At 38.4% G+C, this 20,097-nt stretch overlaps 1 protein-coding gene across 4 annotated transcripts in view; it reads left to right on the top strand.

Annotated features, from left to right (window-relative positions):
• The first annotated feature begins 1,297 nt into the window (after nt 1–1,297).
• Nucleotides 1,298–20,097, top strand: part of KCNH7 (potassium voltage-gated channel subfamily H member 7) — a 260,266-nt gene continuing 241,466 nt past the window's right edge. For all 4 annotated transcript variants that reach the window (XM_075829370.1, XM_075829371.1, XM_075829369.1 and 1 more), the window contains exons 1-2: nt 1,298–1,642; nt 14,029–14,259. In XM_075829370.1, coding sequence (XP_075685485.1) covers nt 1,567–1,642; nt 14,029–14,259 — 307 coding nt within the window. In that variant the 5' untranslated portion in view covers nt 1,298–1,566. The remainder of the gene's footprint in view (nt 1,643–14,028; nt 14,260–20,097) is intronic.

Raw genomic sequence — 20,097 nt, 5'->3', positions numbered from 1 at the left:
CTGGCCGTGGGCTGTATATAATACTCTATGGCGTGGGCTTTAGCTTGCTGCCCGAGCAATCGGGCAGCTGAATATCAGGTCTCCGGCAGTCAGTGACTGCTGGGGACCCCAAGAAGAAGATAGAAGCAGCTTTCGCTGCTTCTATCTTAGATTGCTTCTACACAGCGCTCAATGACAGCTGTCTACAGAATAGAGGCAGTGGCAGCTCTATTGGTCTCGGTGATCTTGTGTCACATGATCGCCGGGTGCCGTTAGGGGCAGGCTGCTGCTGGGCCTATCTAGACCCAGCACAGTCCTATTAGTGACAATAGTCACTATAAAAGGACTATAAGAGGGCTGATTTCCCCTGTAACTGGGGCTGTGCAGCCACAGTTACATTGGAAAGATAACGTGTAAAAGATGAAAAAATAAAGTCCCCCAAAGGTCTTATTCTGATTTTTGAGGGACAGACCATAGTAATAAAAAAATAACTCTATTAGTGCTAAAAAACCCGTAATAATAATTACCAAATACCCGCCCAAAAAAAACCTTTCCCCTGCCAATCATAGACCCAATTTCCCTGAAATAGACATGTAATGTATCAAAATTTACGGTAGACAATGAGTATCCCAAATAAAAGGTTTATTTTATATTTTAGTGAAAAACTAAATTAATACCAGGAAAAAATAGCTGAAAAGTAAAGCGTATTTTTTACTATTTTCAAAATTGATGCCTAGAAATGTTAAAATAGCAAAAAGATGTGTATTAAAATGATGAAAAAAAAATAAACCTGCATTGTCTACAAAAAAAAACCATTGCAAAAATCACGTCGCTAGCCCAACAAATAAAGTTAGAGCCGTTTAACTTACATGTGCTAAAGATAGCTGAACGGTGCCTGGTCCTGAAGGCTCAAAACAGCCCGGTACTGAACCAGTTAACCAATTTACTGCAAAATCCCTTTATTTAGTTTAAGTATAACAAAAAAATTCTATAATTGCTATAAAGTTCTCACTGCTGCAGAACATCTTTACCTATGATATTCATTAATAACTACTTTTTCCGACAGTCTACCAATGGGCATATGTACTGGCATGCACATAGTTAACCAGTTGTAGGGTTGCCTGTGCATGGCATTTTTCTCATGACAGCTCCCTATGCTGAGAATGAGATGTGCCAGCTGCACACAAGGGGATCTCATAGTGAGGAGGGGGCTGCAATAAGGGAGCCATGCTCTTCCCGCTGCCATGGAGCCTCCTATAGAGGCTGCGCTGTGTCTGCCTCTCCCCTCCTCCACCTCTTCCTCCTCCTCTCATAACATCACAAGCTGTGCCTGAGGCTCTGGAGGTGAGGAGGGGAAGGACAGAGACCCTCACAGTCCCTGCTTCAGGGGGGGAGGGGGGGTTCCAGCACCTGCATGTGTACCAGGGTACCACCAGTCCAGGACCCCCTTGTGCAGTATCCTGGGCTCCATTGTTCAGTGCAGAATGCTTTGTGATGAAGAAGAGGAGATGCTTCACATGATCCAGTGACAGCACAGGAGACAGCATTGTGTACAGTTAGGAAACTGAAATCCACCCAGTCCCAAAAATGCCTGTGAGAAGAGGACATGTGGCGCCCCAAAATACATTTCTGGGACTCATTATCAGGAAATTTGAAGGGCAGAGTAAGTATATTATTCCATGTGCGTGATCTGTTTATTGCAAGCTGTAAACTAGTGTATAGGACTGCTACCATAGACTATAGGGGAGCGGACACTGTATGGAACACATTACTGGGCACTGGTGCTTTCATGGTGTATGTATAATGGGATGGAATTGCATTGATCTTTAGGAGATGTAGTGTGACAACTTTATAATGACACTTTAGGACACACTGCCTACATGTAAGACAGGCGCTGCGTAGCACTTGCTGCTTACACCATAGGATATTGGACTTTGTCGTCGCTGATATATAGATATATATAGAGATAGATATATATAGAGAGAGAGATAGATATAGATATATATATGTATGTATATATATATATATATATATATATATATACATATGTATATATACATATAGATATATGTGTATATATATATATATATAGATGTGTGTGTGTGTATATATATATATATATATATATATATATATATATATATATAGATGGGATTAAGTTTGCTTTGAAGGCTGAAGTGTCACAGGTCTATGAATGAATGAATGGTCTTGTCTCTGTATACAGTCCAGGTGTGCTCAGCAGAAGTGAAATATAATACACCATCCCTGCTGCATGGGTTATGTAATGATGCACTAGGAAAAATATAGATTTACTTTCAGTCAGCACTGATATTACCCATCAGTCACATATCAGCAGTCTAATATAGTCCATTTATCAGCAGTCTAATATAGTCCATTTAACCCTTCGACAACATCCCCAAAAAAAGACAGGTTACGTACCTGAAAGCAGTTAGCATGAATGGGTAAAACCATATCATGCCCATGTACATGCAATAGGCATGTTTTGTGTACAGTTATAGCTGAGCTGAGTTTGTGAGATGGGATCTGTGAGTTTCCTTACGGCTGTATTTAAACCAATAACTCAAAGGGAGTTAAATACCAAATTCAGCTCTGCTACATTTGTACTTATTTATGAGATTTTTGAGGACCATTATAGTGGTCAATGTACAGAAGCCCAATAGAGTGCAATGAAAGCTTCAGGTGAAACAGATAGGTCTTCTAGTGAGCATGCAAATGCCATAAATACAAGTAACATTTTGCTATTCTAGAAAGTCACTGAATAATTGGTTGCCTTCAAAGACCGGCTTCAACATTATGAGATTGCAGGCGGCAGCGCACAGCACAGTGTCTATGTATAGGTCATTAAAGAGCAATGCACATCATATACAATACAGGAACTTCATGGAGGTTTGCGTTACAATGTGTTATGATTTTCTAAATGCCATGTAAATAACACACCGGTATTGTGACCGCAGCATCTTATATAAGAGCTCCATCCTGCACACTCAGCACAGTCTTCAGGCATCTTGCATTAATTAGGCTTCAGGTAATTATATGTGTCTCATTAATTTGATAGAATTTCTTTTAATTGTACAGATGTTGAGTGTTACAATTTCATTCCATGTTATATTTCTATATTCTGGCACTAATGAGAAACTGGGTAAAAAAAAGAACTACATTCAGAATGGAAATTGTTCTATATTAGTCTCCTTTTAAAGCCATAGTGGCAAATAAAATTTAAAAAACTTAAAAGCCCAAATATCTCCAGTGTTACAATACAGGTGCCGAATTATCAAACATGCCTGAAAGGTTTATAAAATGTACTAGTCAGGTTAGAGAATGACACCAAATAAAATAGCGTTATGAACTACGTATTGTAAAAACGATGCATGGTTTTTTTTTCCATTTAGTATTATGTATTTTGGTTCTAGTCTTCTATAAATTGAGATTATGGAAATTCTATCTATCTATCTGTCTATCTATTAATCTATCTATCTATCTATCTATCTATCTATCTATCTATCTATCTATCTATCTATCATCTATCTATCTATCGTGCATACCTACAGATGTTGCAAGCACCAACTTGACAAACGACACGCTACTCTATTTACGTAGCGTACCATGGGTGTTACGCTATTTATGTAGAGTACCATGGTGCTCTACGCTTTTTACGTACAGTACCATTCTGATTCACTTGCTATTGGAGTGCCCTTTGTCAAGCAGGCACTTGCTAGATCTGTATCTCACATATCTTACTTATCTATCATGTATCTAACTCATATTTACATTTTAATCAAACTATTTCATAACTATCTATTTGTATCACATAATCTAACTAACTATCTAAGTAGGGGTGAGGCTAAAGTTGTCATATAATGGACTCGTGCATTGTCAGAAGTCAATAAGTGAAAGTTAAGATAATGCAGTAGGTTCACATGCAGTTCTATGGAAACACACAGACATGAAGATAAGCTAGCTGCTCCATTTGTATCTATCTATCTATCTATCTATCTATCTATCTATCTATCTATCTATCTATCTATCTATCTATCTATCTATCTATCTATCTATCTATCTATCTATCTATCTATCTATCGAATATCTAATATCTATCTATCTATCTATCTATCTATCTATCTATCTATCTATCTATCTATCTATCTATCTATCTATCTATCTATCTATCTATCTATCCATCCATCCATCCATCCATCCATCCCTGTGGCTCTCCAGTTATGGCTTTCTCAGTCTTGGAGGGCAGGATGGGACAGCTTAAAGATTGACCTGTAAATACTGTACGTTTATAGGCCAACGGGAAGTTAAAAATGTCTGCTTATACTTGTTGTAATTGGGTAATGAAGATGTTTATTGAGCTGCCACAATTCTGGAAAAAAAAATCAAACTGACCACTAGGTAGAAAGTTACTTTAAATTCCCCACATCACCAAAGCTCTAGAATGCCACAGGTAACGTAGAAAGGAGGGAGCGATCAGCCAATTACTGTTCCCCATCTTTAAAAGAACTAGCTTTATCTCCCTATATATTATCTATGTTATGTTGGTCAAATCCCTAATAGCAGCAATGACACTGTCCATAGACATCTTGGCTCTGCACATGTCAGTCTTCTCTGTTGTTCTGGCACAGTATTAATGAACCAGAAAGCTCAGGATGAACAGAACTGTATGTCCTATCCAGAATGGAGAGTGTTTTAATCTGTTTTGCAGTGCATGGAGTTGTTGGGAAGACAGAAAAAATGCACGGCTGTCCTGAGATAATCCCTGTTAGCAGCTGCCTGTGCATTTTTGCAGTAATGCACTGGAATACAGAGGTATTTCAATGTATTATATATATTTAAAAAAAAATGTAAAAGTAAGAACAAATTTAGATAAAGTTTAATACAATCATTTGTAACAAAAAATAACATGCATACAAAGCACGATTTAGTTTAAAAAAAAAAAAATATTTTTATTAAATGATATTCAGAATACATATTATATAAAAAATACATATTATATATTTCCTTAATTGTTACAATCAGTCCAAAAATTCAAACATCATTTAAGGTGATTAGGGAATTATGGGAAAAAATACAAAAACAACTATGGCAAAATAATAATAATGAAATAATATCAATTTTATGTACCGAAAAATTCTAGCAAATGAAAAATCAACCGCCGAAACACAAAACCTCACATGGCAATGTCAGTGAAAAAAAATAAAAAAAGTTATGGCTCCCGAAATACCTAACAACCAAAATGGACCTTGTCCTTAATTGGTTAAAAAATGTAAAAACCATTGAGCCTTGAATTTTACATGCGAAACCTGCCCTGATAACACTGTCCTGGTAACACATGATAACAGCCGGAGTGTTGTAAAGCCGGTTAGTCACAACTCTGTAAGTGGAAGATTGCTGAGATTGTTTGGAGAAGTCTATAAACGATATTATGTCATATAGGAAAATGTCAGCATACGATGAATATATTTATGTGAATACACCGTGATGATATATAATCGAGCTGTCAAAACAACATCCACTAATAAATGTTTTTGCTTCATGAAACCGGGCCGGGATGATGTTTGTTTCATTTATATAATTAGGAAGCTTGGGAGAGAATTCAACTTTTCTGTATGTAAGTTACTATTAGTATGTATATTCTTCTCCTAGAACCTATATTTATGTCATGTCAATCAGACACATCACATATATTACTTTGGTTTGGATGTAGCAGCTGGGACCCACTGATGGGGCCTGAGTTCTCAGTAGAGCGGTAGTCCTCTATCACGTCATACATGCATAGTCCCTTCAAGTGAATCTAGAAAGGAGGACAAAAAACACGGCGCCACATGGTGCAGATCACACGGTGTGAACTTGAAAGCAATATAGGTGATATGAACTCACCTATTCCATTTGTGCAACAGCAGGCACAACACTGGTAGAAGAAATGGATATGTGATGGAGCTGCAGCTGGGTTCAGAAGCTGGTCCACTGGAAGGGGAACCGCTTGAAATGACAGATAAAGGAATGAAAAAAGAAGAACCACGGTATAGCGCTGGTACCATCAAGGACAAACGGTGTAGAATTATGTTAAAGAACCATTTTTTAGTTAATCTGGACTTGACCTGATGAAGATGCCGGTGCGACGTTGAAACACGTAGTCCAGATTAATTAATAAATGGTTCTTTAACATTATTCTTCACCGTTTGTCCTTAATGGTAGCAGCGATATACCGTGGTTCTTCTTTTTTCGTTCCTTTATCCTTCAAGTGAATGGGAGTTTCAGAAACCTAACAGTGAGTTCATAGGTGCGAGGGACCATGCATGCATAGAGAACGTCTGGTCTGCGAGCTTCAGATAGACAATGTCTTCCTGTAAGTCATCTTTCTTCTCCTCCGACCTCCGCTCGTGCCTCTTGGAGTTGCACAGGTCGTCAGAGTGTGCATGTCCAGCTGCTGGATGTGAGTGTCTCTGGCTCTCTGGTGCATTGCCCGATGCAATCTCACGCTGGTGCCAATCTCATACTTGAGCTGGTCCTAACGCTGCTGACATTCTTAAGATGTCATCCTTGAAAAGGAGCGTTATTCAATCCAAATTGGAAGAAATCGGACTAAAATCTGACTAAAAATGCACTGACTTACTATGCAAAGTTACCAACAAAAAATTGCTGTATTTTTTTTTTTTTTTTACTGCGAATGGTCTCCTAGTATTAATACTAGCTGAGCCGGGGGATTACCGACTTGGTATTAACCCTATTCCTTTATGGTCCGAGGCATAACTATAATGGGGCAGAGGTTGCAGTCTTATCCAGGTCCAAAGTCCAACAAAGGTCCTTCTGTCCCATATGGAGAGAATAGTGCTATAAATGAAGCCGCATAGTTGGAGGCCCTGTTACAGATTTTGCAATAGAGCGCAGGAACTTAAAGGCACTCTTTCTGCCTGAAGTATATGTACCTCTGCACATCCTAATCCCTAATCTTATACAGTCAGAGAAAAAGTAGAGTGATAGAAGATACATGACCATTCAGATTTAAAGAGTAATTCCACCTTAAACATTTTGCTATTTTGCAAAATAGAAAACAGGAAGTGAAGTCATACTGACTGTAAATGTTAAATTTGCTGCAACAAAAATTGCCGCTATAGCAAAATAGAAAAAATGGCGATATCTTTTTAAGAAAATCAAAAATACTTACCGAGCTCTGGATTCTAATGTGGGTTTCCCCCAATGACGAGGGTGAGATCTGTGGAAGAGTAGAACATTTTAAAATCTGCAATATACCCTCAAATCTGCACAGATTTTTTTCCATAGCCTACGAATGGGGTACATATTCTTGGTTTCCATTCTTTCAATCATTGGGGATAAAAAAGGGTTGAGCTTCTTACCCAATGTTTTGACCAGGGGCTTTCACCAACATTGACCTGCTGAGAACCCATGTGTTACATTCTTTTGGATAAAAATAAAATGTAATTTTATTATTTTCTAACCTTAAAGAAGTAGTTCCTCTTCTACTAAAACCTGCTATCGCCCCTTTCGCATCACATTTGGGGGAGCAACGCTCCTGTACGTCTTTTGTGATCAAGAAGAAGATTGTATATTAGCACATGGGAGAGGGGAAATATTTCTTAATCTTTTTTTACGGAATGTTTCCTTTCTCATCTGTTTATTTTTATTAAAAAAGAGATATGGGTAATGGGAGAAACGATTTCCACGACGTGATGTTTAGGGGACTAATTTAAGGTTTTCTTCATGTCATTATCAAGATAAAATATACATTCTGATGGCTTCACGAGTGCACAGTAAATACCTTTGTATTGGATTGAAGAGGTGTTCATGGAAATTGATACTTATCATCACCTGTGTCCCATGTAATAGAGCGTGTGTGGGGCTATCCTGTTTCAGTTCTTGGATTATGCTGGAGTTTTCCACTAGCAGTAAATTCAATTAGACAATCTCCTGTGACTCCAAGGCAAATGTACACAGCAGAGCTTATACGGAGTCACACAGAGCCCCTGCAGCTTTGTACTGCAGGGCTATAGGCACTCTGTGTGCCACCGTATGGTGCCTCCCTATGGGCACCATATTACTGAGTGAATAATGGATTTACATCCCAGGAGCCTGTAGGGACAAATTGTCTGGTGCCTTAGATTTATCAAGTAGGCCACACCTTAAAGGGTTTGTCCAGTACAGAAAACCCATTTTCATATATTCTTCTAGGGACATCTTAGTTAATAAAGGGGGGTCCTCTGTTCATGATCCTCATCTCCTGGCCAGCGTTAAGAGTGGCTACAAAGAGCGTCTCTCGCTCTGGAGAACCTGTCCTATCATGCATTACAAAGACAACCCATTAATTTAAATGGGTGCTGTGTAATGCTCAATTTTCGCTGTGGGGGCGCTGCAGGGAAATTGAACAATTACTACCAGCTTCTCTCACAGATAACATCTGCGCTCAGCAGGGGAACACTTTGTGACCAGCTTTTTGTCAAGGAACCGTTCTAATAAGTAGGAATTGTCCAAGGTGCACAACCTCTTTAAGTCACTTATGCCTTTAAAATGTTTTCTTCTCTTATAAAATAAAGCAGAACATTGCGGAACGCTTTTCAAAACATCTTGCACCCTCTGTAGTCTTCCCCTTGTACCCCTGGGTGTCCTCCTCTTACAGCACTGTGACTGCCTAATAAACATATGGAAAGATATAATTCACAAATGAATACATGTTGTTAAAGGGGCTTTCCTACAAAACACATGTATCCCCTAGTCACAGGATAGGGGATACATGTGTGATCGCTGGGGTCCAACCGCTGGGATCCCCAGCGATAAGGAGAATGCGGAACCAAATGCCCCCCGAAGTGCTTCATGAGAATGGATCCCTGGTATGCATACTCAACCAGCGCGCTATTCGTTCCTATGGAGCTGTCCGAGACAGCGGTACCGGAAGTCCCATAGAAATAAATGGAGCGCTGGCCGAGCATGCGCACCGGCACTGCATTCCCATGGAGCACTTCAGGGGACTATCGGTCCCGCGTTCTCCTCATCACTGGGGGTTCCAACGGTTGGACCCCCAGCGATCATACATGTATTCTGCGGATAGGGGATACATGAGTTTTGTAGGAACACCCCTTTAAGTATCTTTGTATGAACATTTTCCATTTAACAGACGCACTTCTCCCAGGGCCTCCTATAGACATAGGCCTACTGTGCCTATAGGTGAATCTGCCCATGTATGGAGGTAATCTCCCATAGAAACAATGCTGTTCGGGGAGAATATATCTGCAATAAAGCATCTGATGGAACGTGACACAGTATGGCATCCGTTGAAAATAATCGCTGTTTGCCTCAGGATGAAATATAAGGCATATGAAGGTACATTTGACTTCTATGGGGGCCGTATCACGGCTCACTACAACCTTATGTGAATGGGCCCCTAATTTCCAACAAGTTTTTATATTGAGCAAATCAAAGTCTGTAACACTTTTCTTTGTGTTATTTTACTTCAACTTGGAAAAAAAATAAAAGTAAAAAAAGTTTATACCTGCTCTTATCACAGAACAGAATTAGTCTGCCAAAATGATTTATATCTATTGACACAGTGAAGAAGCAGGAACAAGTCTACTGATTGTGATAGAATATTAGAATTATTCATATGGAAATTGATACATTCCATTGTTGAGTATATAAACTTTATCACATTACAGATTCTATTCCAGCACAACCTGGAAAATGTGACAACCACTAATTCTCTCGCTAAGTCATATTAACACAAGTGGCATTGTACAATGAATGCAGACAGATGATCACATTATCTTTGTATAACGAAATGCATTGTAAATTCTACTCGGTCTAATAAAAGAGTGCCAGAAAATCTTTCTTAATATTACAGGAAAAAAACAGAATAAGACTGTAAATCAGCAAAATGGAAATGTAATATTCTTTACGGTACAGATACAATAACTAATTAAAATGCCCAATTCCCCGGTAAATTATTGAGTAATATCTGTTGAGTTATTAATGTGGGGAAGATGGGTGACAACCAATATGGCTGCCATCACAGCTCCCACAGGGATTGCTTCCCATCTTTTCCATCATCCAGAATGATAAATGTTTATAGTTATTCCGTAATATACTTGGAAGTATAATTGCATAACTAGGCAGATTTGACATTCGAGTCTAAGGGTAAGTTGGGTGACAACCTCTCTGAGAGTTGTAATGGTCTCTACATAACATACATAACTCAAAAATAGATCCTAAGGCCTCGTGCACACGACCGTGTTTGGTCCCTGATTTACAGACTGTATGTCGGCTGCATTTCCCGGACTGATCACTACTCAGGGAGACGCAGTTCCCAGCATCATAGTTACGTATGATGCTAGGAGTCCCTGCCACCCCGTGGAAATACTGTCCTGTACTGTAATCATGTTTTCATTCTTGGCATCATACGTAACTATGATGCTAGGAACTCCGTCTCCCTGAACTGTGTTTCGGTCCGGGAAATGCGGCCGACATACGGTCCCAACACGGTCATGTGCATGAGGCCTAACTCTAATACTGGGTGGGTTTTTGCAACTAACGGTGCCTTGCGAACGTTTTCACCCCATTGGTGTTTTGTTGCATTACAATCTGGATTCGAAATAGATTTTTGGGGAGTTTGTACCATTTGATTTACACAACATGCCTACCAATATTTTTTTTACTTTGACACAAATAATAATTAAGACAAAAAACAGAGAACGTTAGCATACATAAGTATTCACCCCCTGAAAGCCAATACTTTGTGGAACCACCTTTTGCAGCAATTGCAGATGCTGGTCTCTTGGGGTATGTTTCTATTAGATTAGCACATCTAGACACTGGGATTTTTGCCCATTGTTCCAGGCAAAACTGCGCCTACTCTTTGAAGTTAGATGGGTCGTGTTGGTGTACAGCAGTCTTTAAGTCATGACACAGATTGTCAATTGGATTGAGGTCTGGACTTTGACTAGGTCATTCCAAGACATGTTCATTTTTTCCATTAAGCTGCTCCAGTGTAAATTTATCAGTATGTTTATGGTTGTTGTCCTATTGGAAGGTGAACCTCCGTCCCACTCTTTCCTTCAATTCCAACCAATTTTTGAGTCCTTGCTAATGAAAAACATCCCCACAGCATGATGCTGCCACCACCGTGCGTGCTTCACTGTGGGAATTGTGTTGTCGGGTGATGGGAAGTGTTGAGTTTGCGCCACAAATAGCGTTTCCCTTGATGGCCAAAAAGTTCTGACCAGGGCACCTTCTTCCATGTGTTTGTGGAGTCTGCCACATGCTCTTTGGGGAACTCAAAATGTGTTTTCTTATGCTATTTTTTTTTTTGGCCACATTTCCATAAAAGGGTTGAAACTAGAAGAAAAAATGTCTTTTTTTTTTTTTTTTCCCTTAAACAGTGACACTTTTGTCTGCAACAAAGTCCATGGATAAGAGTGGAGTTTCTTTTAGGAAAAAAAGCAGACCTTTATTTTCAGACAAGCCCTTTAAGCCTTAAGTACACAAATGATTCATAGAAGCGAGATAATTCAAATTAACCACATTAAACGCAAAGGTTTCTTCAGTTGGCCGCACCACATGGAGGTATCCGCACGCAGGGAAATAAAGATGCTCAGCGCATGCGTGTCCCCTGTCTGCTGCTGAAGGATTCGTGACACGTTAGAAAAACTAGGGGGGGCAAGCATGGAGTTATATTTAGTATTCAAGATGCACCAGAATTCTGGCATACATGCTTTGCGGAAAGAGGTGTAGCTTAAAATGCAACACTGTGGACCAAAAAATGTGCCAAAATTTGTAAGAAAAAATCTGGCGCTAACTAAGCTAACCAATAAGTATGACAAAGAGATAAGTGTCTAGCAAGATGTGGCAAATTTATCATACATTATGCACCATAGGTCCACCATACAGTACATTGACATCCCTGCAAAGCTTGGTCGTGCTCTTAGGGTATGTTCAAACGGGTCATTTCCAGACGTTTTTCGGCCCGTAAACGCCCATGAAAAATAGCTGAAAATACAGGAGCTGAACGCCTCCAAACATCTGCCCATTGATTTCAATGGGAAAAACGGTGTTTCGTTCCAACGGGGCGTTTTTTTTAGCCGTTTTTCATTGGATCAATAGAAAAACAACTCCTAAAACGGCCGCAAAAAACTGCTTAAAAACAGAGGCTGTTTTCCCTTAAAAATACAGCTCTGTATTTTACAGCCGTTTTTTATTTAGCGTGTAAACATACCCTTAGAAGTCTTTCATGCAGATTACAAATAGGTCCACTAGGGCTATTTTTTGTCACGGTATTGCATTTTTGATGCATGTGTAAACCTACACTATCTATCTATCTATCCTATCCTATCTATCTATCTATCTATCTATCTATCTATCTATCTATCTATCTATCTATCTATCTATCTATCTATCTATCTATCTATCTATCTATCTATCTATCATCTATTATCTATCTATCTATCTATCTATCTATCATCTATCTATCTATCTATCTATCTATCTATCTATCTATCTATCTATCTATCTATCTATCTATCTATCTATCTATCTATCTATCTATCTATCTATCATCTATTATCTATCTATCTATCTATCTATCTATCATCTATCTATCTATCTATCTATCTATCTATCTATCTATCTATCTATCTATCTATCTATCTATCTATCTATCTCATATCTATCTATCTATCTATCTATCTATCTATCTATCTATCTATCTATCTATCTATCTATCTATCTATCTATCTATCTATCATCTATTATCTATCTATCTATCTATCTATCTATCTATCTATCTATCTATCTATCTATCTATCTATCTATCTATCTATCTATCTATCTATCTATCTATCTATCTATCTATCTATCATATATTATCTATCTATCTATCTGTCTATCTATCTATCTATCTATCATCTATCTATCTATCTATCTATCTATCTATCTATCTATCTATCTATCTATCTATCTATCTATCTATCTATCTATCTATCATCTATTATCTATCTATCTATCTATCTATCTATCTATCTATCTATCTATCTATCTATCTATCTATCTATCTATCTATCTATCTATCTATCATATATTATCTATCTATCTATCTATCTATCTATCTATCTATCTATCTATCTATCTATCTATCTATCTATCTATCTATCTATCTATCTATCCATCTCTAATCGCCTCCATTGTATTTTTTATTACAAAAAGCAAAACAACATATGTATTCTTTTAAGAATAATAATATTGTAGAATTAAACCAGAATACCGGCAATTTTTATAAACCTGCCTGTGATTACCGGCACGGCCTGTGATTACAGGCACGGACAGCCGCGGACCGCCACGGAGAGACATCTGAATTATCAAGTATGGAAGCACGGTCCGTAAAATAAAAAAATAAGGACATGTCCTATTTTTTGCAGATGCTTTCTACGGCCTGGACACCTTCGGGAATTGGATAGATCCGTACTAAAATTACGGTCATGTGCATGGGGCCTGAGTGTGTATTCTGTATCTGTTTATAAAGGTTTCTTCTGGCCACTCTAGCTCAACAACATGCTGATAGGATGATTGGCTTCCTGTGAAATTGTACCTGTGGTCAGATAATTAGACTGTGAGCTCCTCTGGGGCAGCAGCTGCTGGGAATAAATACTTTCTCAGCAGAGGGTTCGAAAACTATTTGCCACAGTAAAAAAATAAAGGTGAATAATTCTGATACCACGTACTTAGACATCAGATGTGCCATTAACTACTTTTCAGAATTAGACACCGTGGCTCCTGGGTAGTGACAGGTGACATCAAACCCATACTGAGTCCTGTCCAGCTCTGTTGGTCTTCAGCGAAGTGTAGTCTCACATAATATCTCCTCCCCCGTTTACGCCCCTGAGTAGATGGGCCGTACTGCTGATTCTATAGTAATTTGGGAAGGCAGGTATGGTAATATGATACTATGGATGATGTTGTAAAATGACATTTTTATTGTAATCAACCAGGTTAGATTCCCACTGACTGTAATTTATGTTCTTGTTACAGACAAAAAATTCATTATTGCAAATGCCAGGGTACAGAACTGTGCAATTATTTACTGCAATGACGGATTCTGCGAGATGACGGGATTCTCAAGGCCAGATGTCATGCAGAAACCATGCACTTGTGACTTCTTATATGGGCCGGAGACCAAAAGACATGACATTGCCCAAATAGCTCAAGCCTTGCTGGGGTCAGAAGAACGGAAAGTCGTGGTCACCTATTATCATAAAGATGGTAAGGCCAGCAAACAAGAACTCTTAAATTGACATCTTTATTTATCCTATTGATTAATCTATATAAGTCTGTCGTTGGCTTGTTCTAGCAATGTGTTGATGTGTCTTTTTATGGTTGTTGTGTTTAAAGCCATCCGGAGGGACTAACTATAGGACAGGTTCAATAGGAGGTGCATCAATAGTGGTCAAATGACTCTGAAATTATTATATATTAGAGTCTGGGAAAGGTCTTAAATCTTTATTGTTTGTACTTAGTGTTTCAAATCTTGATGACTGAGGTCTGGGCCGTAACATTGTTTGTATTATTTCCATTACTCCAACATTTGCCTTTATGCCTTGCTGTTATACTTAAAGCGGTTCTCTGCTTTTAACAATCCCTAAGCTTCCCACGAAAATAACCTGATAACGGGTTCCCCTGTTGCTGGGGCCCCCAGAAATCCGCTATAATCTGGGGATCTGACACCAGGGGTATATGGAAATTGTTTCCTAAACCAGAGAAGCCCTTTAAATTAAAGCTCTAGTCATAACATAATGTGACACTGGTGACAACCTCCATGCAATGCCAGTATCAATAAGGCAGTGGAGCTTGGCACATTCATGGTAAAATATTATTCATGGAGCATAAAGTAACTGTTAATACAAGTACAGTGTCCCATACAGTTAAAGAATTTTTTTCTTTTTTACTGCTATATTTATTTAAGGAATAGGAGGCATTTTATTACTGGAATATCATATTTTCTTCTTAGGTAGCCAGGTAGTAAAAAATACTATGCAGATAGACTGAAATACTGCTCTTGACATGTCAAGTTGTGGACACAGATAGTTGAGTGCCCCCGCGCAAGAACAGTATATGGGCCCCTTGATATTTCCAATATCTCATCATTGATCACCCCCTTAAGTCTCTCAGTTACTGTTCACCATAAAATTCATGAGCTCAGTCCCTTATATGCAATCTATTAGACAGAAGAAGGTTGCTTTAGGATTACAGTGGGCCATCTCACCTACTTCGGCCCTGTACAGCTGCACAGGTTGCACCAATGACGTGTCCGCCACAGATATACAACGTGATTGTAAATTTTCATGTGTATTTTCATGATGGAAAATGTTTTATGGCTTTAAAGACACTATATCTGTTATAACATTACTGGTTATATAAGGGACACATGGATATTAAGGTACAATTGCTTTATGTTTAAGGGGGTTGTCTGTTGTGAAAATTTCTCAAATACCGCATTAGGCATTCTGCGTAATAGAGGGGGCTCCTAGTCCAGGGTCCCTATAAGTTAGCCAGAGTAGTCTGTAAAAAGAACGTCCATTGATTTTAAAAAAAGTACCATGTAATGCTTCATTTTTCCTGTGCTGGCACTGCTGGGAAACTGAACACTTTCTGCTGGGTTTTGATTACAGCTGATCATGGAGATGCCCAGCAGCAAAACAATCTGTGATAAGCTTATTGTTGGGGTGACCTTTCTAACAAAAAGAGATTGTTAAAATCTGACAACCAATTTAAGTACCCTTTTTTATGGTTCTTTTATTGGTATTACTACCACAACAACATTATTTTGAAGGATTATATGAATGTTTTGATGAACAAACAAAGTAAACAATAATAGGTTTGAGATCTCTAACCATAATGTGAATGGACCCAATTATTATTTATGTGAATGCTGGTTTTTATATTTATTAGGAACATTCTATTTCATTCAAGCTTCTATTGTGTATATTCGTCCCTTGAATTATGATGTTGTTGTTGTTGTTGTTGTTGTTTTTCTTATAATGTCAAAGTTACTCTCAAAGTTTAATTAATTGTAACTTGGGTCAAGCATGCTACCGTGTTCATGTGGTATTAAAAAATAATGGATTGCTTCTGCTGCTGCAGGATATTGCTCATTTTGGGTGTTCTCTTTTGAGAAGGTACATCAATCCAATATTCCAGTCATTTCTAGGCATATTGACTACCTGGCTCTTGGGATTTGCCAAGTCCTGGGTTAGAGAGGTTGAAAGAGACCTAGTATTAGCTATTGTGCATGTGGCAGACTAGAGGGCTCGGTATTATTTCCAAAAATGCAACCATATTGACATTAGAAACAATTATTATTTACCAGTACTGTGTATTAAATTTATACAATTTTCTTGTAGATGTGATACACTGTGTAGGGAAACATTATATATATTTTTTTATTGTTTTTCTTAGGCCACATGCACACGTCCATAGTTTTTATCGGCAATTATGGATCCGTAATTGTGGATAAAATACTGACACATTTTTATCGCCCACGGACACCTTCCGTATATATGTACGGGTGTGTGTCCGGACCATAGAAAAGAGCTGCAAAAATAGGACATGCCCATTTTCCACATCTACGGACCGTGCACCTATACTTATTACTGAAAGCACAGTCCGTAAATGCGGATGACACTCCACGGCCCGTAAATAAATACTGCATGGACGTGTATCATGTTTTCTAGCTGTTAGCCCTTAAGAAAACATTTGTAATGCTAGCCATCAATATGTACGTGTGCTGTAACGTGGTTGTTCCTGCACAGTGCACCAAACTGCTATTTTTTTTTATATCAGTCTAAGTATTAAAAAGGGAGTAGCTATAGGAGTAACATTCATAATATTAACAAACATTGAGAAAGGGGAGGAGGGAAAAGGAAGAAGTGAGCAGGGAAGATGCTGCATGAATTTGCATGCAGGCGGGTGACCAGGTGACTAAAGAGTTCACTATAGCGTTCAAAATGCTAGAGCCACTTTATAAAATATATTAGAGAATTGCATACATAGACATGTTTTCTTTCGGTGGCAGAAGTCTTCTGATAAAAAGTCTATAGGATAGGGCTGTGTAGATTTCCAAATTTCCTTCTTGTGTCCATTAGATCAAGAGGCAGAATACAAACTTCTGTTTTTGGCAGCCTATACTCTAAGAGTAGACTGCAAGCTGTTGTAAAGCAGCCTGCATCTAATGATGGATTTGCATGTCAGCAATTTAAGTAACATAATATAATCAATTTACTATCTATACAGTTGCCTAATATAGTCTTCAAAGAGCATGCAGTAAGCTCCATATATATTCATAAATGAATATATATCAGCACAGAACTTTGGACAATAAATCAATGTAGTGTTAAAAAGCAGTCACTTTAAAGGGGTTTTCCCATCATGCACATTTATGACATATCCACAGGATATGTCATAAATGTCAGATAAATGCGGGTCCCACCTCTGGGACCGGCACCTATCTCTAGAACGGGGCCTCCTAAACCGTGTTGTGGCCGAAGCGTGTGATTTCCGACCATGAAGAAGAAAACAGCGTAACTCGCTGAGCTATGCTGTTTCCGTAACTCCCATAGTAGTGAATGCCGGTTACGGAAGCAGCGTAGCTCGGGCTCTTACCGGTCACATCTAAGATCATAACTTAGATATGATCGATACTGGGTGGATCCTGCGAAGGTGTACATGGCCTTTAATGTGGAGTTTCACTTTAAATAAGAATCATTCGTTTTAATATAGTAAGTATTTATAAACTAGGTTTAAAGGAGTTTGGATTAGACAGATATATCGAGATTAGATATTCCATCAATGTCTAATTGGTAGGGGTTTTACCGCTGGGACCCTCAACGATGCCTGGAGCAAATTGTCCACAACCCCTTTTTATCTAGCCTTCAGTATGGGCCTCGGTGGTGAGAGTGACCCCTACCAACTAGACTTGAAAACCCTGTTAATATTTTTAAGTAACCTTAGAGGCTGTTCACACATCTGCATTAAAGGCTCTGTTAGGGGCCTTCGTCACAGATTCTGTTTTTTTCCAGATAAAAGAGCGTGGCAAAATGACAGAGACCATGTCGGCGACCCGACGGAATCTATTAAAGTCAATGGGTTCCGCCTGGCACCAATGAGTTTCTTCATGCAGATCCCAAGCTTCCGATATTTTCCGTGTTCTGCTACTATAACAGGGCACAGCAATGAAAACCGGATGCAGATGTGAACCCGGCCTTATACACTTTCATTTATCTGCTATTTGTAATATTTAGATTATTTGTATATCATTTGTATACTATTTATATATCAGTATGTTTTTCCGAAGGCTTTAAAATAAATAATTTGGAAAATGATTTAAATAGTGGTAATTTATAACTCTGCTGTAGAAAAAAAATATATGTATTTCTCAAATCAAGAGCGGTTATAACGTGAGCCCGTGAGCCCCAGGCAGTATTTTCCTCCGGAGATCTTTATGGTAATCTTGCTTTGCTGACTAATCACTTAACAAAATTTGACACCGTGGACTCTGTTGCTCATTTTTGCTTTGCTGCCTTTGCATTCAGGAGTTCATTTTGCTCTGTGACTATGTTTTAAGCACGACATTATAAAAATTCTTACTTAAAGTAAATTGTGCTGCCAAACATCAAGTTCAGGGCATGGAAATAATTTAGCACTTTGTGTCACTTTAATATGTCCCCTATTTTTAACAGCTACAGTATGCTTAAAACAGAATTGCCTGTTTATTCAAGAGGTTGAAATAGCTCAAATCTGTTCAACCAAACACAATGAGCCACATTTACTAATAGTGTCTTAGTTTTCACTGTCTAAGAATAGGAATAGCCGTCTTTTAGCTATATTTATTAATCTGGCGCACAGACCTTAACCCCTTAAGGAACAGGCCCATTTTGGCTTTAATGACCAAGCATTATTTTTTGGTTTTTCCTCCCCGCCTTCCAAGAGTCCTAACTTTTTTATTTTTATGGCAACATATCAGGGCTTGTTTTCTGCGGGACGAGTTGTATTTTCCAATTGCACCATTTTTGGGTGTATATATTATATTGATGAACTTTTATTAAAAAAAAAAAACTGAGAAGGAATTTAGAAAAGAACTGCTATTCCAACATTGTTTTTCTCGTTTCAAATTGACGCAGTTGACTATGTGGTGTAAATAACATTTTAATTTTGTTCTGTGGGTCAGTGCGATTACGGCCATACCAAATATGTATAGGTTTTTTATGTTTTACTACTCTTGCACAATTAAAATTTGTTTTTGCATCGCCGCTTTCCAGGAGCGTAACTTTTAAAAATTTGTCGATGTAGCCATATATGGGCTTGTTTTTTGCGGGACGAGATGACGTTTTTATTGGTATATTTTGGAGTACATGAAACTTTTTGATTCATTTTTATTTTATTTTTTGTTGGGAAAAAAGGAAAAAAAAAAAGTATTTTTGCTTCTTTTTGTTTTTGTTTCTTTTTGCAGGAGTGTGCACAATAAGCGTTTTCTTAAATAACTTGTATTACCATTTCTGACTAGAGCACGGACTGGCCATAGTCTGCGCTGCCGGCTGCTCACTGCAGTAGAAAGGCGTTCTGCTCCGTCTCTATGGCTCCCGTATTCTGAATGGCCGCCAGCAATGTAGGATCCCATTACATTCTGCATGGAGACAGAGCAGGGCACTCTTCTTCTACTGCATGGAGAAAGAGGGGGATGGGGAGATAAAAAGAAAACAACACTTATCTAAGGTAATTGCGTAGGGATATTCCAATAATAAACACCAAAAGTAAGAACTGGTGAATCAATAAGGACTCCCCTTTTTTAGTAGACACGGGGTCCCGGCTTAACTAAGCTTCTCCCATTGTCCAAAGTAATGTGGTTGCGATGAAGAAAAAGGACTCCTTTGTTAGGCGCTCCTGTGCTGGTTATGATGTAGTATTTGCTTTTTGTCCATAACAGACAATTTTGACTCATAGGCAAGATTTTTTGCTTAAAATTGCTTAAAACACATGCGTTTCAATCTCGTGCTGAGGTTTACATCGCATTCCTGGAGGTGCTCTTAAATTATATTTTAAAAAAAA

The sequence above is a fragment of the Rhinoderma darwinii genome, chromosome 6 (assembly GCF_050947455.1).
Source record: "Rhinoderma darwinii isolate aRhiDar2 chromosome 6, aRhiDar2.hap1, whole genome shotgun sequence".
NCBI lineage: Eukaryota > Metazoa > Chordata > Amphibia > Anura > Rhinodermatidae > Rhinoderma > Rhinoderma darwinii.
Note: the sequence above shows the minus strand (reverse complement) of the source record. Positions and strands in the feature narration are given on the sequence as shown.